Source organism: Sparus aurata, chromosome 14, assembly GCF_900880675.1.
Source record: "Sparus aurata chromosome 14, fSpaAur1.1, whole genome shotgun sequence".
Lineage (NCBI taxonomy): Eukaryota > Metazoa > Chordata > Actinopteri > Spariformes > Sparidae > Sparus > Sparus aurata.
The window spans coordinates 1,046,199-1,070,534 of NC_044200.1; the positions used below are offsets into that span (position 1 = coordinate 1,046,199).

Genomic DNA, 24,336 nt, shown 5'->3' on the forward strand with positions numbered 1-24,336 from the left:
GTTACAGGTGCTCAAACGTTTTGTACTAATAATTCCTCCATACCTACTTTTTCCTCTCGAGTTGAGAGGCATATTTCTTATGGCATGTGATTTTTTTGCAGGCTATTATATTTTGTTTCACATACACCATATGTTGATTTATTTAACGCTGAGTTAAATGAGTATAATGAGTATAAGCAGTTGTTAAATTGGCTTTTGTAAGGAGGGAGCCCTTCTTCACTCAGCGGCCATTATCTTTCAAAATATTTATTTATTTACTTTGCACCATCAGCGTAATACATATTTTATCAACTTATGGCCTTCTTGATTATATCTCACATTCACATAATGGTAACTTATTAAGCCTACATTTCACCATCAATCTACACTGTAATTTGTAAGCTATGTAGAGACTTCATCACAGAAACAAAAAGGTGAAAAATACAGACATTTAGTTTCAGTAAATCAACAAAGTTAACATTTTGACAGTTACTTCATCCACCTTCTGTGCGTCAGCAGCACCGTGTGTGTGTGTGCGTGCGTGCAGTTGCGCGGTATGCGAGAAGAAGCCGGTAGCAGTGAAAACATGGACTGGAGTTTCATTGGTTCAGGATTTATCTCAATAAACGAGCGGAACGGATGCAGTAATGAAGCTCTGACACAGCGCTCTGAAAACAGCGCTGAGTGAACAGGCTGATGTATTGATGGGGATCCAAATTAATGATTTTAAAAAGTCATATAATGGTAGTTACACCCATGATTACAATGAAACACTGAAGCAGGGGGAGCTCAGCGCCAGCTGGCTGTACTGACGAGGTGAGGAGGCGGAGCTGAGCTCCGGAGGGCTCCGACCCAATTTAATCTCTGAGTATACTTTGCTAAAGCTACATTCTTTTAGCAGTAGTTTTACAAACTACATTTCCCCAGGGGTTGAGTGTGTTTTAATGAAATACTGAAATAAGGAATAGTAGTTTATTTATTTATTTATTTTTCTAGTTCTGACCGCCTCTTTTCCCACACTCCAGTACAGTAGGTGGCGGTAAATGCACGAAGTTGGTTGCCAACCGTCAATAAAAGCCAATAGAAGAGAGAGAAGAGAAAAACCTGTCGAGAGCATACTCACGTCAGTCCTTCCGTATTGTTCACAACCCGCAGCCGTTTGTAGATCAGATTGAGAAACCGATACAGTCAAACGATGAGTAGTGAAAAATACCCCAGGTCTTCTATTGAAGACGACTTCAATTATGGCACAAATGTTGCTTCAGCCAGTGTCCAGATACGTATGGGTAAGTCAAGTAATGTATGTGTTGTAATGTTAATGCATAAGCACCCTGCCTAACGACACGTCAGCTGCTATCGTAACACTAGTATGCGGCAGTTACTGTAGAAAGATAACATAGACTGCAGCCAATATTCTGTTTTATAGCCATTGTTAAAAGCCTGTGATTACTTTGCTTTCCGGCAGGGATAGGCCTGGCTAAATAATGTTAGCCTATTAATCATTGCAGTGTCAACGTTGTTAGCGCTGATAAATGGTTTAAACACAAGTAGTATAAAAAGCGTTGATACATGATGTTGATGGCTTTAAGTCCCAACTGTATTTTTACCAATTACTTTAACGAGCTGCTGCTCATATTGGTCAAAACATTACCATAACTGCAACACATTGAGCAATTTACAGTTACCCTGTTACATATGGTCCAGATTGAATGATCTGTTATGTTAAAACAAGCTGATGGTATATTCTCGCACATAAACATACAATTCGTTGACTATGGTGGAGAAAAGTGAACAGATAAGGATGATGGTTAAGCTACTGTTATTCAGTCGCTCTACTGCTGTCTTTGTTGATCAGATTTCCTAAGGAAGGTGTACACACTTCTGAGCCTGCAAATCATTCTAACCACAGCCACCTCTGCCCTCTTCATGTTCTCCCATACCATCAAGGAGTTTGTTCATGCCAGGTGAGGATGGTCATATTATTGTCTAACCAAGATGTGAATGATAATATGTCAAAATAAGAAACAAAAGCCTCACGGCCCCCACAGTGCTAATAGAGTTAACAGTGCTAACAAGGTGGGTCAGGATCTCAATCACTACACAATAGGCCTAAAAAAAAAAAGCTTGGTTCCAGTTGGTTGTCAGTTGAGGTCATGGGTAGGTAGGGAATTTATTTTATTTTATTTTTTATTTTATTTTTCCAGTGGCAGCGAGTGATATGTAAAAAGCTGCTAGCTGCTATGCAAGCAACCATTGCTATGTTGTTACATAGTCATAAATATGGACATGACATCTACACATGAACTGCCAGTCTGAACTGCTCGATCGTTGCTTTTTGTAAACAAAACAAAGCAACAAGAAAAAAGTGTTCGCTTCTGTAGCTATAGTGGGATCTCAGCTGCTCCACCTTAGCCTAAAGGATTTTCCAGAAATAAACAGGTGAGTGGCTGCCTGCGGAAATATAAACTTTATATGGCTTTTCCACACTATTTGAGTTAAACACGCATTGTGGTGTCTTGTTTAGGAACCAACTTGCGTTCGATAGGTCTTGGAATGATTCTCAAAAAGTGTTTAAAACGATTGTCCCCGTAGGTTAGTGTTGTAGCAATTCCGAAGCGCTCAGAAACAGGGTAGATCTACGGCAGGGGTGTAGCAAGCTTTTCAAAAGTACGGGGGATGGATGTGGGGGTGGTGTTTTTTACAAAAAAAAATGGGGGGGGGGGGGGGGGGGGGTGGTATGTAACGCTGTTACTGTGATGATAAATAACACTTAAATATTGAATCTGTGTCTATAATAACCACACCCTAACATGTAAATGTGACATCTGTCTTGGTTCATTTAATTTAATTCTAAATATGGACAACTGACTGCATAATATATGAATCAGAAACAGAAATACTTTATTGATCTACGATGAGAAATTGCAGCATTACAGCTGCTCCCATTCAAAGTCAAGAATATTCAGAAGAATAGTAGTAGTAATAATAATAATAATAATAATAATGATAATAATAAACTATATATATGGTGCATATTTATGATAGCAGCCTACTGCAACTTCACTTTTATTTTTCCATTAAATATTGTTGTATACATTATCATATTTTATAATGTTCTGTCATGGAGTTTATCACTTCACTGCTAATAGAAAAGAGAGCTGCTCACTGCCAGTTGCAGCTTCTTATCTTGATCTGCAGACTTTGTAAATTTTTTGTCATGATTGTTATTATTAGTACTTAAATTATCAAAAATCACAGTTACATGTCATAATTTATTTATTATACACAGATTCAATATTTAACTGTCATGTATCATCACAGTAACAGTGTTACATACATTGGCAGCTGTAAACGCATAAAAACATAATAACCGGTTTGGTGCCAACCTGTATACTGAACATATAAGGAGGGGTTTATGTTTATAATCTTCAGAGAACGTTACAGACATTGTTTTTGTTTCCTATCTGTTTCCTGACTATATCCGTACAAGTGTGAATGTGTAAATGAGACATTAACTAATAGCACTTTGTAGAAGGAGCTTTATCGAGTTCACTCCATTGACTCTTATCAGTTAACGGGGCAGAGCTTCCGGCAACGTATCGCAGCCGCGGGCCAACCCGCTCAGTGAGGCGTCTTTGTCTATGTGGATCTGTGCCGGTATCTATGAACCTAGCTAGTTCCCACCTCACCAACACGAGCTGAACAATAAATCTAACACAGAAAGAGAGGTGGGATTTAAGGCAGAACAGCTGATCATCAGCCGGTCAGACCCAAAGCCAGTGTCATGTTTGACGCAGCAACAGGAGAAGGGGGGGAGAGGAGGCAGCCGCAGAAAAGCAGACACAGAGCGGCCAGAGAAACTGAGCGACTGAAGTGAGCCGTTTATGCAAAACCGTGGAAACACTGCAGAAAAAGTGTGGGTGTTGAACCGTCTCATAACATCTCAAGCTCATAAAATAATTTGGGTCGCACATAAATTGACCGGGTCGGTCGGAAACCGGATCCAAACAAAAAAATTTTTAGGCCTTATAACAGCATCCATATGATTATAACCTTTCTGCGGGTTTAGATTGACAGGGCGGACACCAGGGAAACACAACCCCGTCATCATCATGACATGTACCGTCACGTCTCTTTAGGAGCCGCAGCGCCGGCTTTCTGTGTAAATTACATAGCGGTTTGTCTTTACTCAAGTGATGCTTCGCTCTGTGTGAATGACCAATGGCGGAGAATTGGCGAGAAGTGTTGTTAATGCGGCGTCTCTGTGTGAAATTGGTTACTTATAGCTCATAGGGCTGGATCTGGACTGGAAGTTGTGTCGTGATTCTACCTTCTCACATCGTGAAACAGATTCGTGGATCTGAGTGTAGCAATTTCAGTTTTGATACAGTCGTTACAGCCCTAGTAATTAATATAAATTATCCTCATCATGGCACAGATGGTTGACACAGACATGCCAAAGGAATTCTAAAAGCGAGGCTTACCTTAAAATTGATGATATGGATCAATGTTTTCTACTTGCATCAAACATATTGGATGGATACACTGACCCAGATCTGTGGATTGATACACCCCTAGTCCGTTGTGGGTACCACAAAAGCCGAGAACAAATAATATTATCTTATTAAAACTCATCAATAGCCATATGCAAATCTGTACGTTGTTACAGGTGTTCATTGCATAATTTGAAAAGATATGGTAAATTTACACAGCGCTTTTCTAGTTTGCTGACTACTCATAGCACTTTACAACATGAGCCACATTCACACACACATTCATACACTAGCGACAGAGGCTGTAATTCAAGGTGCTGATTTACTCACCATTAGCATCATAGTGTTTCCTATCCACAATACTTCTATGCTCAGCAATTGACATACACTCGCACAACGATGAAAGCAGTTTGGCAAATTGATTCTACTCCTTAAACAGCTGAGTTGAATTTGTCATTTATGTCTCAGTAGGTTCATTATCCAAAACAAGGATGGAAATAGGTGTCACTTTGGAAGATGGGGAGGTGGGTGCTGAGGTGGGTAGTGGTGGAAAAGCTGAGGCTTCTGCTGAGTTGGGGAAGGTGGAGATCCTGGGCTGGAGCTCATGAAGGGTGTAACAGGGGATGGTGTCAGGTCTGCTTCATCATCTTTCAAATCAACAGTAGAACTTATCCAGTTGATTGGCCAACCACAAGTCATTTATGAAGTGGGGGGCTGCAGGTTTATAGTTTATCTTCCTGAGCCCACTCCAGACCGTTGCAGAAGGGTCATTGGCTGAGAGTTGATTTTGGAGTTTCTCAGAGTACTGGCATTTAGCTTCTCTCATCACCTTGCTAAACCTGTGCTTTGACTCTAAAACTGTCCCTTTCCCCACTCCTAAATGCTTCCTCCTTCTTTAACCTTAACTGTATGAGTTAAGTTGTAGACCAGAGCTTGTCATCGTTATAACTCGCCCTGGTGCATGATGGTATACCGCAGTCCTCACAGAAGCTGATGTATGACGTCACAGCCTCTGTGCACTCATCCAGACTGTTTGTAGCAGACCTGGAAGCATCCAAGTCAGTACAGTCCAAGCATGCCTGAAGATCCTCCCAAGCCTCACTGGTCTGCTTAATTTCTGCCTGTATGCAGTAATCAAGTGGACTAGTGTTGCACGGTAAACCGATACTAGAAAGGTCCCGCGGTGCAAAGTCCTTAAGAACAATACTTTTTCACGTTTTATTAGTATTGGTACTTTATGAACTTGTGCGACAGCGGGGCAGCATGTCTGTATGCAGCTTCTCTCTGCTTCCTCACTGCCTGCAGCCAGAGTGGGCATGGTTTCACAGTGACAGACAGTCACAGAGCAGAGCGACACAGACGTGTTGGCTCTCTTGGTCATTATGGATTTAAAGCATCGTTTACAGACGGGCTTTGTGGTGTCCTTGGAACTTGCCCTTACTCTCGGCAACATAATATTTCCATATTTTGCTTTGTGTGTCTGCTTTTTCAGCAAGCCTAGGACGGTCAGCAGGAGCACTCATGCCACTTCCAGCTGACAGACATTAGGACCTGTTCAAAGAGCTGCAGGTTAGCGATAGATAATGTTAAATATCCCCCGGATGAAAGTCAAGTGAGGTTTTTGTTTTGACAAGCTAACTATTTTCACCATCAGAGTTGCACGAGGCTGTCAGGGGTAAAGCTAACTGTTTAACAGTCCGATGTGGTTCCACACGTCTCCGTATGCAAACACAAAGTTCACGCTGGTAACATGAACTTTACCAGAACATGCGCTGGTGTTCACAAGTATGCTGATCAACAACACCACTTAATTATCTATTTTAAGTCAATCAGTACTAGTAATATAATCATAGCATGTACATTTTTGTCAATAATTAATATATATTGTAATTTATATTATTAGAAAATGGTCTGATTAGAGCACAGACCTCCACCAGGTCTGGGTCATTTGTGTTGTACTTTAGTGCACTACTGTAGTTTGCAGGCTAATAATCCAGGGTTTGAATTTTTTCAACATGAAATGTAAATTGCAAATTTCCCCTTTGTGGGACGAATAAAGTTTTGTCTATTTTATGAATTGCCAGACTTACAGTTAATGTCATTTATGTTCATTATTTTTATGCTGAATAAAATTGTAGTTAATGTGCTGTTAATTTTTTATTACTACTGGCACTGAGCTTTTAATGGTCATGGTTAAAATCAGGTTATTTAATAATCTCTGAGAGCAAACAAGACAAATGAATAAAACGAGAAGACACTTGTCTTCACTTGACATAAATTCGTCGACATGAATAATTTGCGTCGACGTGTCGTCCCAAACAGGAAGTGCTAGAACCTGTGGAGGCTTAGAATAGCCCCTCTCACACAGAGACGCTGCATTAACGCCACAGCGGCGGTTAGTCAATTCTCCGCTGTTGGTCACTGACACAGAGCGAAACACCACTGGAATAAAGACGAACTGCCATGTAATTCCCACAGAAAGCTGCGCTGCCGCTCCTAAAGAGACGTGACGGTACAGGTCATGATGATGATGTTGGGGTGTTTCCCAGGTGTCCCCCCTGTCAATCTAAACCCACAGACCGTTTATAATGTGTAGTGATTGAGAACCTGGTCCCCTTAACATCCTGGAAGGTGAAAGAGTTACGTTTTTTGTGCTAAATTACAGTATTACATAATCACCATCAGTAAACAGGTTGCTGCATGACTCTGTTAGTTGCGGGGATGGAGGCTGTTTTCTGGGGGAAAGTTCACTGAAGTCTCGGTCGGGAGGGCTGATCATCGCGGTGATTTCTATCAACACAACTACTTGAGTGAGTTAAAGGTTTTTGACGGTGACAGACGCTGTTTTTCGGGCAGAAAAGTGATGAAGAGTTGGTAGGACAGGCGGGAGGACAGATGCTGCTCTGCCTACAACCGCGGTATTTTTTTCCTCATATAAGTTACCAACGACAGTTACAGTTACTATGTTACTTTTGATTGGTCATGTAAGGTTACTAATCGAAAGAATAATCGCTAGATTAATCGTCTGAAAAATAATCGTTTGGGACAGCTATTATTGTGACAACACTAAAGTGGACCATGATGTGGTCAGAGTTGCATAGTGCAGTATGTCTGCTCCATGCACAGTATCTGGCTGGCGAGCACATGCTGCATGTCCTACATGTTAGCCTGCGATAGACTGTAAGAAGGGTAGAAGGGGTTTACAGTTAATGTAAAATGATTCCAGAACAGGAGAACAGTGCTGCAGGATCACTGTCCCATCATTCTCACCAGCCACTGTTGATATATATACAAATCCCACCAAAAAGTTCCATTCTGAAGAGTTGGAAGTCTGCCAGCTGCAGCCTAAAGTCTGGTTTCAATTCACACATCCACATCTCCATGAAACTCAGATCTGAAGATAGATAAAAGTCTCTGTTTTTTCCCCACCAGTGGCTGCACTTTGCAAGTTTAATGCACAGTGAAGAGCACATGTTGGATAGGAAGGATAGGATAGGATGTCCAGTGCCCGTGCTTGCGGAGACAAACAAGCACTCTAGCACGTCTTACTCTTGTCAGGCATTTAACTGCATGAGTAAAGGTGAGTGCAACTTTGACTGAATGTCCAATAATTCCATTGTAAAGAGAGAAAAGTTGTAAATAAGTCAGCTGGAGTTGTTCCACTGATGTTCATGAGCTCTTCTCTGGAGAAAGAGCATCGGGTATTACAGCAGAAGACGGAGTTTGTTAGGGCTGCAGCTATCGAACATTTTAGAGTCCAGTATTCCGATTAGACCAATTATCCCATCGATTAATTGTGTAATCTAATAAAAAATAATTTTGCATTATTAAACAACAATACCAAATAATGCATTACGAAAATGATAGGCCTGTTAAATAGACCAAGCAATTGGCTTTTATTCCTGAATAAAACGTACAGGTATTCATTGCAACTGTAACTCTTGGCCCCAAAACTAATCCCATTTATTGCACTGAAGTGTCAACTGACATGGCAGAAACAAAAAACAATACAGTAATGTCAACTTACTGTGGAACTTGTATAACATGTAAAACTATGAACCTATTAATAATGTCTGGAGTAGGCCTATATGGTGTGGTGGTAACTTAAAAATGGGAGTGAGAGTGTGTGTTTGTTTGTTTGTGTGTGAATGCATGCGTGATGGAAAGTTAGAGGGACGAGATGAGTGTGTGTGTGTGGAAAGGAGTTATTTGGTGTAGGCTATTACTCTCTTGCAATTTAACACAAATTAGTTTCCACATCTTAACATGATATCTAGTCAAACCGACTTCAGGCTACAGCCTCTACAAATACCATACGTTCTAACTAGCGATGGTAGGCTATGTTAAATAAGCTAACATCAATGTTTGCATTAGCTTGTGTGTGAGCTGGTGCTAACAATTGGATGCTTTCGGTTCAGTTGTTGAATCATCATCGATGCTGTTATGGTACGCCAGTTCTGCTTTGCAGTATACTCATTCCACTTTGTTATCTCCTTTTTTAAGTGTAAAATGATTCCAAACTTTGGACATTCGCTGTCTTTTATGGACAGTTTCTTGGCTCTTATGAGCAAAGCCTGCCACATGACGCGGGGAATAGGAATTAAACGAAGCCTTGAGGCAGTGATTCTGCTTCGACCAATTTTTGTAATCGAATTATTCAAGTTATTTGAGTAATCGTTTCAGCTCTAGACTTTGTAAAAAAAAGACAAAACAACAAAATTCCTTGCAACCAGACATTAGTCAGGAGCATTATTAAATCCAAGATGGATTTTCTTGGCTCTCATCCAGACTTTCTTCCTGTCCTCCTGGGGCAGCTGGTGAGGATCGAAGGTTGAGAGACGCAGGTGGCAATGTTTGTCTGAAAGTTTGCTGCCCTTAATCTAAAGCCCACACTTTCTTCTCAAATGCTGATGAATGTGTTTCTGCCATTAGTAAAATGTTCTTTTTGACGATCTGATTTCTCCCTCAGTCCTGCAATGGTTTTGGTTTCGGCTCTTGGCTCCCTGGTTCTTCTGCTCTTCCTGGCCATTTACAGACACCAACATCCAGTCAATTTCTACCTGCTGCTAGTGTTTGTAAGCCTATGTTGTTTCCATTGTATTAAGTTGTTCCTTGTTTTATCTCACAGGCTAAGTGTTATGGAACATAACATTTAGATGAGCTGTTTGGTGATTAGTTGCATATCAATCGCACGTTTTTATCTGTTCTAAATGTACCGTAAAGTGATATTTTTCAAGTTATCAAGTTAATACTCTTATCAACATAGGAGTGGACTAATATGCTTGCTTAATGCAAATGTAGGTTTGGTATTAGTGCAACAGTCCAAAACAATGACAAATATGGTCCAGAATATTTAAGTGCCAATGTTGTGTGTTGTTTTCAGACTCTACTGGAAGCTGTTTCTGTGGCCACAGCTTGTAAGTATTTTTTTAAGTAAGAATCTTTCGTTATCATTCTTTGAACCTGTTTGCAAATTGTCCAGACTGTAGAGTTTTTCTCTTTACAGTGACCTTCTATGAATATTCCACTGTACTGCAAGCCCTCTTCCTGACCTGTGCTGTGTTTGTCGGACTGACAGCCTACACCTTCCAGTCCAAGAGAGACTTTAGCAAAATGGGAGCAGGGTGAGTGTGTCTAAGCAGCTGCTAACTGCTGAGAGTCTGCACAGTGTTTTCATCAAAGCTGTTGAATTATTTAATTTCAGAGAAATTCACCACATCAGGTTTGTGGCATTTTTAAGCTGTCCCATTGCCTGTGGAAGAGTTTACATTTCTATTCTTTTTCTTGTGTGACGCGTACTTTGTCACGAACGTGCCAGAAAACCGTAGAAAGCAGCAAATTCTAACTCAAAAGACTGCATCCAAAAAGACATCAGAACTTGTTTAAAAAAAAGTTAATTCTTAATCAAGAACACAAGAATTAGACATATCATTAATTGTCAAAACTGTTGGTGGAAGTAGTTAAGGAGTACTTCTTCTAGTTAAGGAGTTGCACTTGCACATTACTGATCAGGCAGCTGGCTGAGAGCTACATTTAATCTGGTAAACTCCCTCCAGTGAGGTAACTTAGTGGCTAGAATTCATTGTGGGGTAATGATTGATTTTAGAAAGGGAGAAGAATATGTGGAACAAAACAGGTAGTATGGGTTTTTAATGATTTGTTTTTAAGCTCTCCATAATGAGTCCAACAACATTTCAGGAATGTAGTGCTGTCACAATACCAACATTTTGGTATCGGTACCGGTACCGGTATTTCGATACTTTGATACTTTTCGATACATTTTCAAATAAAAAGAGAATGCAAAAAATGTCATTACTTTATTTTAATAGAAAATCTTAGAACAATAACATATTAATCATTAAATAAAATAAAATACCACAAAGACAAGCTTTTCACAATTTTAAAATTGCACACAATTTTAAAATAAATAGAATAAAAAGCGATTCAAAACACTAAAATTTTCTTATTGCACTCAAAAAACAATTTTAGAATAGTCAGTGTGAATAAATAGAAAGTATTAAGTTAGAACAATGAGAACAAACTAGCAACTGTAGCAGCAAAATCTTTTATTTTTGTGAGTGAAGGGGGGTGGCGCTTGCTTTTAGCACTGAATGTGGCTTTTTTTCATGAGTAAATTACCTGTCGTTCCCTGAACTCAGTGTGCAGGTCTGGGTGCTTGTCCTTAAAGCCCCCCACACACCGGCCCAACCGTTGGACATCTGAAGCGTTTGGAGAGACTCGGACGAGGTCGGGAACAAATATGTTTGGTGTGTTCAGGTACATCGGAAGCTTTCGGAGCCGCGCGGACGTTGTCGGGTCCGACTGAGCATGCGAAGTCTGAGGAGGTGGGCCGTCGGACGTCTGAGCCGTTGGATTCTCTGATTGGCGGTGTGCTAGCGAATCAGCGCGGTGTGTGGGAGGGGCGGAATACTGTGTGCGCATTGGTTTTCTACGCACTCCGTTCCGTCATTTCCTGTTTTCATGCTTTTTGGAGTACTGGCACGAGAGTGTTATTATGTCCGTTCAGGACAAATTAATCTGTGTTCATTTAGTAATGCCTTGCTGCATGTTTAGTATGCAGCTGTTTTTGTCTGAAATAGTTAAGTTTTGTTTTGATCGAAAGTAAAGAGAGTTGCGTGCATAAACCTCTAGTCCAACGTCTTTAACACTAGAGCCACCCGCTTATTGCATATCGCGCAAGCGCAGAATGTACATGCTACAGTGGAGCTGGCAGAACATCGAAGCGGTGTGTTCAATGCAACTTTTGTGCTGAACGGGTCAGACGAGAGGCAACAGAGTGGTCGGAGAGTGGTCGGATAAGGCAGTTGGACGTCTGGGCGGTGTGTGGCTGCCTTTATTAGGTGTTTGGCTCATCGCTGTCAGCCGGGAGCTCCTAGCCGTCAACTGGGGGACATCCGGTTGAGGCGCGGAGTATAGCGGTGTCTGGGGAGAACCCTGCTTAGGCGGGAGGCAAAAATGCTAGGGCGCCGCGCCTAAGCCGTATAATGGCAGGGAAAACCCTGAAATGCAATATAGTACCATTTTAAATGCCTCAGTACCCCGGTACCAAATTAGTACCGGTATACCGAACAACCCTACAGGAATGCAAAAGACCAGTGGACTGCTTCTCAAAACCTGGTGTCCACATTACCCACAGTGCAAATTAGCTTCTGACTGACAACACTTTAGGCAGTTTATTACATTACATGCAGCTTCCTCCTGAGCCAATTAAGTTTTTATTAAATTTCCTCACATATTCAGTAGTACTCCACATACCTTTAGACTCATTGTAATTTATCTTAAATTCATAGCATCAGAGCCTAACTTCTGAATAGTAATTTTAAGCTGGAAAGAAGTCCGAGTGTACTTTTTCCTGTTAAATTCAAAAGTCAGATGTCAGGCGTTTTTTTTGTGTGTCCAGTATGAAAAGGATATTATGTTATCTGATCTGTTTTATCCCTCCAGACTGTTTGCCTGCCTGTGGATCCTAGTAATTGCAAGTTTCATGAGGGTAAGTCAATGTGCATGATATTAATGTGTTTGTTTTGTGAAAGAAATAAAAAGAAAAGAAAAAAAAAAAAAACATTAGACATTAAAATAAGTGAAAGGCAAAGAGATATAAAAATGAGGAAGCGTGCATTAAGGCTAGGTATGTGGAGTAGTCACATTGCATTATGTGCGAAGACATGCTACAATAATTTGCTACCAATTTTTTTTATTGCCTGATACAAATCCTGCATCGTTCCTCCAGGAAGGTGTGAGTAGGGCTGTAACAGTACCAAGATGTCATGGCTCGGTAGGTACCTCGCTACAGGGGTCACTGTCTGTTACCATTTTTGGTTCAAGTATTTTATTGGCCTTTATATGGCTCTTTTCACAGAACAGTGTAAGAGACACAGGTTGAGAGAGAGAGGGCAGGGATGTGATTGGACAAAGATAAAAAAGCAGGAAATTATAGGGACCCGTGGGGGGGCGGGGGTTGGTATATACCTAACGCTGTTAATGTGATGATAAATGACACTTAAATATTGAATCTGTGTCTATAATAACTACACCCTGACATGTAAATGTGACATCTGTCTTAGTTCATTTAATTTAACTTAAAATTTGGACAACTGACTGCATAATATATGAATCAGAAACAGATGCTTTACAGCAGCTCCCATTCAAAGTCAAGAATATGCAGAAAAATAGTAGTCGTAATAAAAATGATAATAATAATAATAAACTATATATGCTGCATATTTATAATAGAAGTCTACTGCAACTGCACTTTTTTTTACCATTAAATGTTATTTTCTACATTATCATATTTTATAATGTTCTGTCATGGAGTACATCACTTCACTGCTAAAAGAAAAGAAAGCAGTTCACTGCCAGTTGCAGCTTCTTATCTTGGTCTGCAGTCTTTGTTAATTTTTTGTCATGATTGCTATTATTAGTACTTAGATTATCAAAAATCACAGTTACATGTCAGGATGTGGTTATTATAGACAGAATCAATATTTAACTGTCATGTATCATCACATTTCATCGCGTTTCATACATTAGCAGCTGTAAACACATAAACACATTATAAAACACATCATGTGGTCCCCCTTTAAACGCCGGGTGAAGGTGTATATTTTGGTAAATAACCACAAGTTCCAATTTAATGCTGAGTCTAATTTATAAAAAAAAAAAAAAAACATCAAGGAAGAAGACGTGACCACTGACACTGCACGATTTTTTTCTTCGCCTTTTTCACGTATCATGCTTGCTTTCTGTCAGTCATCACACTGATGATCGCCATGCAGAGGAAAACTCGGGAGAAGCAGCCGCTAGATGTTTCTCTCTCGACCCCAAGAGAGTGAGAGATTGGCGAAAAAATAAAACGGAGCTTCAGTGTCTGTCTGAGGGGGACAGCGACAGGGCCAGGCTGCCTGCTGGAGGCAGGAAGAAGGCTAGCGCGGAGCCTGAGATAAACATGCAGGAATTAGTTATCAGCAAACGGGCACGCCCAAATAAACACCTGGTCTGTTAAAACCTATTGGTGGTTAATGGCGGTCTGGCGGTCCGGTGGTCCCCCTCCCTCACCCAAAAAAAAAAAAGCGAATTTGCATGATTCACGAGGGTCGCATTTTCCTGTCGAAAAATCCGGATTTCCGGAAAAATCCGAAAAAATCACATGCCTGAGAGGGGGAGTGACATGCAGCAAAGGGCCCCAGGCTGGGATTCGAACCCAGGGCCACTGTAGCAAAGACAGGGTTCGACATAACCTATGGCCCGCAGGTCCGCTGGCCCGGGGCCAGTAAAACTAGGTGCAGGGCATGTCAATTGGTCAGTCACTGGCCTGGACCAATCGCTGATTACACTGATTGGCCAGTCACTGCCCGTACGACAATCGTGATTCGCTAGAATGCATGCGGGAAATTCTTAGAGTGAAGGCGGGAAAGCGATTCGGAAAAATGTTGGCGAAGGAGTGCTACGAGTCCGAGAGGAGGAAAAGGGGATTTCTCCTGTGGTGGAGGGATCAATGTACCTGGCTGAACCACCACGACGGCGTAATGTATTGTGAAGTATGTCGGCAGTTTCCGGCGAAGGCTGACCGTGGTCAGGGGAGTCGCACCCGTGGGGGAACACTTTCCCGGTGAGAGGGTTCAACACCCACACTTTTTCTGCCGTTTATCCGCAGGTTTTCACAAACACCTCACTACAGTCGCTCAGTTTTTCTGGCTTCTCTAGTCTGCGCTTGCTGCAGCTGCCTCCTCTCCCCCTCCCTCTCCTGTTGCTGCTTCAAACATGACACCGGCTTTGGGGCTGACCGGCTGATGATTGGCTGTTCTGCCTTAAGTCCCGCCTCAGCTCGTACTGATGATGTGGGAACAAACGTAAAATACCAAATAATAGCCGGGGCGTTTATTTGTTTCAATCACTTAACAGACCAGGCGTTTATTTGGGACAGGCGTTTAATTCCCTCCTCACAAAAATCCGGGATGAAAATGTCATAAACTTCGCCAGCCTCTCTGTGAATTCTCTGGCATCCTTCAAAGCAAAACAGTGTCAGTGGTCACGTCTTCTTCCTTGATGTTTTTTCAAAATAAATGAGACTCAGCATTTATTTGGAACTGGCAGTTATTTACCAAAATATACACCTGCACCCAGCATTGAAAGGGGACCACATGATGTGTTTTATAATGTTTTTATGTGTTTACAGCTGCTAATGTGTGTAACGCTGTTACTGTGATGATACATGACAGATATTGAATATGTCTATAATAACCACATCCTGACATGTAACTGTGATTTTTGATGGGTACTAATAATAACAATCACGGAGACAAACATTTTACAAAGACTGCAGATCACAATAAGAAGCTGCAACTGGCAGTGAGCTGCTTTCTTTTCTGTTAGCAATTAAGTGATATACTCTATGACAGAACATTATAGAATATGATAATGTATAAAATAACTTTTAATGGTAAAAAAAAAGTACAGTTGCAGTAGGCTTCTATTATAAATATGCAGCATATATAGTTTATTATTATTATTATTATTATTATTATTATTATTATTATTATTATTACTAGTGCAGTGCCCGTAAGAAAATTTTATTCCTATAGAAAAGTGGGAGGTTAAGTAGCTTTTTCATGGATGGCCAAATGAGGAAGCAGTCTCCTAATTGTTTTGACTCCTTAAACAAAAAACCGACTCCACTACACACTAAACACACTACACCAAACACTACATAACACACTAACTATACACTCCAAACACGCTAAATGTCACAAATCTCTCAACTCTCAGTATCACTGTCTATACACCGACCGTGTATAGCGCCTCTGTCCCTCCCACAACTTCCTGTTCCTCAACAACCAAACTTGCTGCTTGGACACTTTCGTGACAAAAGCCTGTTTTTACCGTTTCTTCCTGCACCACACACAAAGCAAACGTGACGGCAATGTTCGCGAAAAAGCGTGGCGGACATTATTTACCCTAAGTCCGGTTTTGGACGTGCCGTTGCGTCTGGTCCGTCGCCTCGGGAGGTGGGCCGTGTGGGTTGGCTAGCGGCTAGCAGCTAACTACACACGAACATCCTCAGATCTGATTCCACTTTGTTGTCCGCGCGTCTCCGGATCTCCTCAGACCCGAACAGACTCAGTCCGAACTCATTTAATCTCATTAATACACAACAGTCAGTTTAGATGCAATGAACAGAACGGGACCGAACTGCTGGCAAAATCCCGGTCCAGCTCGCGCTGCTGCAGGTATAAATCCGCTTGTTTCTTAAGGTGGGGGGTCGCGGTGGGCTCTGCAGTGATTGGCGCTGGTGCGCACGTGACTGTAGTGGCTCCGGTGGACAATGCTCGTGGAATTTGTGAAGCATTTATGAAATAATTTATTAACGGTATCATTGCAGTCCAAACAAATGCGAAGTCGCACACCTTTGAACCACGCAGCAGCCATGTTGAAACTCTCAGGTCAGTCTGATCCTGATCCGCAGAGAAATTTGAGGAACACATACACACACACATACAGACAGACAGACAGAGATTCCTTGCTTTTATAGAGAGATTATTATTATTTCTATTTTTCTGCACATTTTTGACTTTGAATGGGAGCTGCTGTAAAGCATTTCTGTTTCTGATTCATATATTATGCAGTCAGTTGTCCATATTTTAAGTTAAATTAAATGAATCAAGACAGATGTCACATTTACATGTCAGGGTGTGGTTATTATAGACACAGATTCAATATTTAAGTGTCATTTATCATCACAGTAACAGCGTTACATACGCTGTCGCGATGGTTCAGCCAGGTATATTGATCCCTCCACTTCTGGAGAAATAATGGTACTGATTGTACAGTGCTTTCAGAACATCAGTCACCTGAAAAATGATAACAGAATTATAGGAGTGAGAGAAATGATACATCTCAAAATATTAAATATGTTGTGATTTCAATTTTGAAATTTTAATACTTGTTATTATGCAAACCCCTATTACTTTTTGCCACCATTGCCTGATCATACTAATTTTGCAGGGACAGACTCTCTAAACAATTAAATGGGAACAATTTCAATAAATAAACTGTTTTTTTTTTTCAAAAGAACAGCTATTTTCATTTTTTCGTGGCTGGGCCACTAAAATTACACATGAGGCCAGTAAAACTCTAATCTACTGGCCTAGGGGGCCAGTAAGAAAAAAATGTTATGTTGGACTGGATGATTATAATCTATGACACAGACAGCAGATAAAACATTTCAGGTTCATAGGATAATTGCAAAAGAAATCATATCTTTATATCTGTAAATGCAAGTTAATCACAGTGTAATTTCCAATTGTAGGCCTAAACTACAGTTTGTTGCCTCTAACTTAAATCACCGATTACACTATAACCTGCAAAAAACACGTTTGCTTTTATCACAGCGGTGATGCAAGGGTCACAGGTATATCCATGGACACGGCAGAAAATCCTTGGATTGGGGGGGTCCAGACCATAAACATGAACAACTGGTGGGTGAAATAATACATCTCAACAATGAGGAAAACATTACATAAACCATGGAAGTGCAAACTTCATTTATACCATGGTCTGGGGGAATACTCGATTCTGATTGGCTGCAGGGTGTCCATTAATCCCTGATATATGGACACCTTCTAAGTAGTTACAGTAAAATTGTCTGTTCACCGTTCTAAATTAATGCACTAGCTGGTGTATCAGCCTGTCAACACTAGGGCTGCAACGATTAGTCGACGTAATCGATTACGTCGACAATAAAAATTTGTCGACACGAAATTTGTGCGTCGACACGTCGTGCTTATTATTGTTGTTATTATTCATCATCATTTAAAAAAAAAAAAAGATTTGAGCCGGATCAAATCGCTTTAGCACCGCTACTAGAATGCGCACCACAGTGTGGCATAGAAGACGAAGACGGTTCCGCAGAAGAAGAAGAATATGAATGATGGCGGAACATGTTGAGGAGAGCAGGAAAGCGAAACGAAACAAGTCCAAAGTTTGGGAACATTTTCGGGCGGTAACCTCCCATCTTCTATATATGACATAAAATGTATGTGTGATTCTGTAGTAGAGCTCAGATCGAGCCCAAAAACATCAAACCCGACCCGACTCTGTGCACGTTGAGTCCTGGCCTGGCCCGACCCGGCCCGGACTCAAGTCACTGTGCGTTACTATTATTCTGTCATTTTCCTCAGTAAAAATATATATTTTTGCTTTTTCTTGCGTCTTGAGGAGTGATGTCACGTGTGCGAAAAGTCATGTTTTCAGCATGAGGAGAACTCACGTGTACACCAAGCAGCGACAAAACAACAATGGAGGGGGGAGAGAGATTTGCCCTTTTGTAGCTGGAAATACAGTCATTATTTTGAGTTATTTTAAAAAAATAGCCTACAAACCTACAAGCAAATCAAACTGAAATGAATTTGCATTTTTAAGACATATTCATCCATTAGTGTGCAACCAAAAAGTGATTTATTAAAGTTCATAGTTATTAAAAATGCAACAGATATCAAATGACAACAAGTGTGGTTGTGCTGCCCCATGTGTCATCAGCCAAGAGGCCAGCTTGAGACAGCTCTTTATTACATTCATTAGCTAATAATGTGTACAGATGTGAAGGGTGGCCAGTAAAATGATTCTAAAGAAATAAGTCAAATTTGCAAATAAGAGGTTTCTGTCTGACAGCAGTGATATCAGTAATAATTCATGTGTAGGATATTAAGTCAGTAAACAGTAATAATATAAATTGGATAAAACACTGAATAGTAAACCTCCACTTAATGCAATGATTTATAACATAATTCATTTGTAAGATATGTAATCAATTAAAAACTGTAATAATTAGTATTAGTTCAGTTGACATATTAAAAATCCAGTTGTTTCAAAATATTATGTTTTCAAATGCATGTTTCATGGGTTTTTAATTTGTATTGAGAATACGAAGGTAAAACCAAAGTAGAAACAGATGCTGCCAAAATAATCGTGACTAATCGAAAAAATAATCGATAGATTAGTCGACAACTAAAATAATCGTTAGTTGCAGCCCTAATCAACACTGCAGTCTGTCAGTCCTTCAGTGCCATGTCCTCTGAATACCACAGGATGGCGACTGTAAGACACAAGCTGCAGAAAGTACACTTCCCCTCTTAATTTACTGATACTTTGTATCACTAAGCGAATAATCTCACATCCTGTTTGCTGTTCAACTCTCTACTTCAGTGCTGCAGTAATGTTACACATGGTAGATCATTTGTTCATGAAAATCTTTATTGATTTGGAGACAATGACATGACTGGTTAGCTAGCTAGTTTTGTTGCTAAACATCCTGTCAAATTATATGTACTCTTTGTCAACCGTACGCAATATTATTGAGTCTTGCTAGCATAGCGTTAGCTTTCTGGCTCATCGCTGAGCAGACTAGAATATCTCCCATTGCCAAGTCGTATCTAAGGTCTGTTCCATTTACTGGATAAGTGAACGTTTCCGTTGCACAAGAACCTTACACAAGGGTAATGATTGTACCAGGTATTAGTCAAATCCTCAGGCGTTACCAGGGAAACTAAGTTTTGGCTTGTGAAAAAGTTTATATTTTGATTGTAAAACGCATGAAAATATATATAATTATAATATAATTTATTTTCTTTGACAAGTGACCATGGTATAAGCGGGATAAAATGGGATCCTGATTATGGACACCTTGAAGGGCATTATCCCTCACTTATTATTTAAATTTCCCAGCAATCATTAGTTCTGTGTTGTTATTAAACAGCAAATGTAGGCCTAGCTAATGGCAAAGGGCTGTGTAAGGAAAAATTCATCTCAAGTCTCTAAAGTTGTTAAAGCCAACAGAGCTGGATAAGCTGTGACGCTTTAGAGAAAAGGAGGTCCCGATTTCATTGGTATCGTCGCATTTCTCCCCAGATCCCTGGTAGGAGGGACTAAGATGCAAGGAAATTATGCAACTGAGGAAAAATTTGGAAATTTTGGTGAAATAGGATGTACCCAGTCTTCTTAATTTCATTTATTGTGCCTTCTGCTGCGGCTTCTGTTGTGTAATGGCAGCTGGAAAAGCAGCTTTAAGGGGCATTATGGACTGGACCTTTATGTCTCTACTGATACGTACCACTGCACTCCTAGATTCATGAGATTCCAGGCTTATCTGACACCAAAACACTGTGCACTTTACACACAACAGGGAAGTTGTAAAGAGATGCCTTCATCATTATCTTGCATCATGCTGACTCCAGTCTCTCTACAGTTCTTCTTCAATAATGACAGCACCGAGGTGGTCCTGGCTGGAGCCGGGGCTCTCATCTTCTGCGGTTTCATAATCTACGACACAAACCTGCTTATGAAGCAGCTCTCCCCTGAGGAACACATCCTGGCCTCCATCAACCTCTACCTGGACATTGTAAACCTTTTCCTGCACATTCTGCGTCTCCTTGATTCCATGAAGAAACACTGAAGCTCAAATACCAATTTAAATTGCTCTATTCAGCTGTTGTCAATCGTAATTGCCCCACTTGAAACCCCGTTCATGTGAGTGTTAATGGCCTTAGAAGCGGCTTTAGGGATATGTTTGAGTGCCTAAGCACAGAAATATCATGGGGCGCATTCATTAGGAAGCGCTTTATCCTGTACAAATGTGCTCGTGAAGAGTTGATGTGACAAGTGTTGTAAAGTGCTTTGATTGGTGCACCGCACCAGGTAGACCAGAAAAGCACCATATAAATGCAAGTCCAATGTTGAAAAAATATTGAATAATACAATCTGAGCTTGGTGAACTTGCTTTACAGGTACTATATGTACATGTACATGCTTGCTTTTATTTCAGCCAGCTTTTGTTTGTAGCTGATTGTGCTGTTGTATTAAGATCTCTTTGTTCTGAAAACAAAATATGTTATGTTATGAAACAGTTCAGAGAGTTGATATAGAGCCCAATTGCATCCCCAAATAGCCTAACTGAAGCTCACCAGATGTTTTCTTTAAGGATTACCTAAAAATTTGATCTGACGCCCAAGGGCGTTGCCCTATGTCCTGCGCCACACACGGATTCACTTTTTATTGGCTCAAGAAGAGTGTCTCATAATTTTTTACTTCATCCAGAGGTGATTTGTATTTTGGTAATCATAGCAACTCCTGTTTCAAATGAAACCACATTTACTTATTATTGTTATCTAGGCCACTACCATTTTCTAAACCTAACCAATTATTTCTATTGCCTAAACCTTACCACACTGCAACTGAAATTGGGAACTACATTAGCCAAGTCAAATAGTAAAACGACAATAAACTAAATTTTAAGTACATGAGAGATGCAAACTCACACCCACACAAAAGTCAAATGCACAATCCACTTGATCAGCTCATCATTCTAAATACCCCGTAGTGGAACATTTTCATACTATATCACCGAAAGACCTATCTTTCCAAACAGTTTTCCACCAGAAAGTTATGATAATCCACCAAAATGGTCAACACAGAATACCCCATGCTTATAGATGCACAATTTATTGAAAAACAACGTGCACGGGCTGAGGCTGTTACAAAACTTGCTGAAGTGTGCACTGCTACGTCTTGTGAAACGCCGCTGTACAGGCCAAATACCAAGTATTTTTTTTACGAGTCGTTTTGGGTCCCAAACAGACTTTTTCCAGCAGATTAATCTGAAGGAGTATTTCAGGCAGGACAGTGTATGTTAGATTTAGTCAAAAATAAATTGCAATTCAGCTCTATTGGAGTTTTCATTGGGATTGTGGACAGTGTGTTTCAGAAAGCAGTCAACTTCACCCAATCCCAGGTTGTGAACAAGAGCCTTTCAAGAATGCTGCTTTCATATCCAATCTTAATACGATCACCTATTACGAGACCAATAAACCTGTTTATCTATGGAATGTTCTTGTTGCTGGCAGCAAATCCAGAATAAGCATATGAATTCACAAAAATAAAAGGTTGATGAGGTAAAACATTAAATATATTTTCTTGCTACTATTTTGTCCTGTTAATGTGTATGTCAAAAGGACCTACCAAATAATCACATTTTGTTTTAGTTGTTTACACAGCCTCTCAATTGATTAAGGATTTGGTGTTGTATATAATATTGTGTTATAAGTGTAATTGCCCAAGTCCACTGGTTTGGGGGTTTTCTGGTTGCTTGCTGTCACTTGGCCATTTGGGAATCAGCAACAAGAATGAGTCATGGAGGAGGATTTGGAGAATTTCCTGTGGTCAAGAGAGGTCCCAAAAGAGGACATTATGCGTAAGCAAAGAGACAAGGACGTTACAACACAGAGCCTGAGATAGTGACTAATATAGGGGGAAATGGAGCTAGCGTTAATGTTACACTAGCTTAAACTAATGTCAGCGCTCATTGCTTCCCTGCACTAATGTTAAGTTATACCAGTCCAACAATCATAAGGTTACATTCGGTGTACATCCAACGGTACCCGTGGACTGCAAGGTCAGAGTACGCTTTGGGACGAAAGAGTCCCCTTGCGTTTAGTAGTCTCTTGAGATGTCTCTCAGTTATGAGAAAAACGTGTCTACTGCCAAGCACCGATGTAATGTCTTTAAATTTGAGGCCAATCTCAAAGTAAAATGCTATAAACCTCTCCCACAGGTGTGCACGCTCCATTTTTGTATTTGTTTGTTTTGTTTTCTGTTTCCCTGACCCGGAAATACATTGACAATACATTGCGAGATCCCACAAAAGTTTTGCGAGATCTCGCAAAAGTACACGTCCCTTATGGGGCTTCGGAGGTTTCAGAGCTTTTGTTCCGCAAATTTATTCTCTGACTGAATTATTGTTGTTTTCAATGTTTGTATACCATCAGTGAGCTGTCCTCCTCAGTATCACTGAACCCCTCCGATGTCCTACATCTACAGTATCGCTCTGTCCTACATCTGTTATTGGTGTTCAATAGCAAGAAGATGGCATGATATGGTAATTTAAATAAAGTTATGTCTGTAATGCATGTCTGGGCGTATTAGTATCTGTACATACTTTTATGGTGTCTGGTGTATCGTTAAACTGTTCGTAAAGTGAAAACTCTCGCCAAAAGCAACTGAGGCTTTATTTGTGATTGAATATGAGTCAAACCTTCATGTAAAAGCATAATTACGACGAAAGGGGCACTTTTAAGATGTACCGTAGTTTCGTTTTCAAGCTAATTTTCAATGGAGTACAGGGTCACTCTTATGCTAGCGTCAAAATCGCTATTTTTAAAACACTAAGAAGTCTCGACACAACATGAAACTTTGCTCGTAGTATCACCAGGGTCTCTACAAAAACTGGAAAAAAAAATAAAAAGTTCTCAATGCTTGTGTTCATGTGTAGAGACCCTGGTGATACTACGAGCAAAGTTTCATATTGTGTCGAGCCTTCTTATACGGTGGCCGACAAGGACAAACGCGCAGCATTGGCCAAATGTTGCAAATACATAAACGATGCAGAACCAAAGACACACAAAACACAACAACAAAATGCTGCAACAACAGAATGCTGCAAACAAAGAAACGATGTAGAACAAAAACGACACAAACCCTAATACAAGATATCTAGTTTAAACAGATTTTTTTTTTTTTTTTTTTTGCATAAGCAAAATGCTTCTTGTTAACACTAGAAGGGACTTAACTCCAGCACTACTAGAACGGCCATAAGTGGTCATTGTGACCGCTAGATACTAAACTCTATAATCTCTCATGTAATACCCAACTGAGTGACGAATGCATTCATTGTGTCATGATATTTTTAAAAAAATTAAATAACACCAATAGATACATTTTAACACGCTTAATTATACATTTATCAATATTCATATCAGGCACATAGTAAACCGTAATTATTGCATATATTTACACAAGATTTTAATAGAGAAAACTCAGAACATGAAAATTCACTATTAAAAATAACTTATTTGATTATGAAACATTTTATTTTTACACTTAAAATAATAATAATAATAATAGTAAAAGCTTGAAAGGAGCTGATCTAAAACAAAAAAGAGCCATTGTGATCACTGGTCACAGTCTACAGATTACTTCCGCTCTCCTCACAGTCAACACACACAGGCTTGTGGCATTTCAAGTGTCCGACGTTTGGTTCCGTTTGCAGCTCTTTCGGACTGTCACTGCCTCCGTGTCCGTGTCTGCTGCTGCGGTGGCTGCTTCTGCCCACCTTGTGCCGACTGCCGCGGCCGCTTTACCCTCCATGTATTCTGCCCTCAGCTCCTCTGCCAGCTGCTGCAGGACTTTCTTCCGGGCTCTCCTGCTGCTGATGCTCCTTGAATAAGATGCGGGCATTGATCCCAGCCAGGTCGAGGATGTTATAGAAGACCGTCACTGGCCATCTTCCGTACCGCCC

General features: G+C 40.4%; 1 protein-coding gene across 3 annotated transcripts; it reads left to right on the top strand.

Annotated features, from left to right (window-relative positions):
• The first annotated feature begins 1,043 nt into the window (after nt 1–1,043).
• Nucleotides 1,044–22,948, top strand: tmbim4 (transmembrane BAX inhibitor motif containing 4). Of its 3 annotated transcripts, none has more exons than XM_030440497.1 (7): nt 1,044–1,265; nt 1,835–1,943; nt 9,442–9,547; nt 9,856–9,889; nt 9,979–10,096; nt 12,438–12,483; nt 20,222–20,356. In XM_030440497.1, the coding sequence occupies exons 1-7, from the start codon at nt 1,175–1,177 to the stop codon at nt 20,303–20,305; spliced, it is 588 nt and encodes a 195-aa protein (XP_030296357.1). In that variant the 5' UTR covers nt 1,044–1,174; the 3' UTR covers nt 20,306–20,356. The 3 variants fall into 3 exon arrangements, with proteins under 3 accessions (XP_030296357.1, XP_030296358.1, XP_030296356.1); XM_030440496.1 differs by having other exon boundaries at nt 1,045–1,265; nt 20,233–22,948; XM_030440498.1 differs by lacking the exon at nt 12,438–12,483 and having other exon boundaries at nt 20,233–20,360.
• Nucleotides 22,949–24,336: the final 1,388 nt, after the last annotated feature.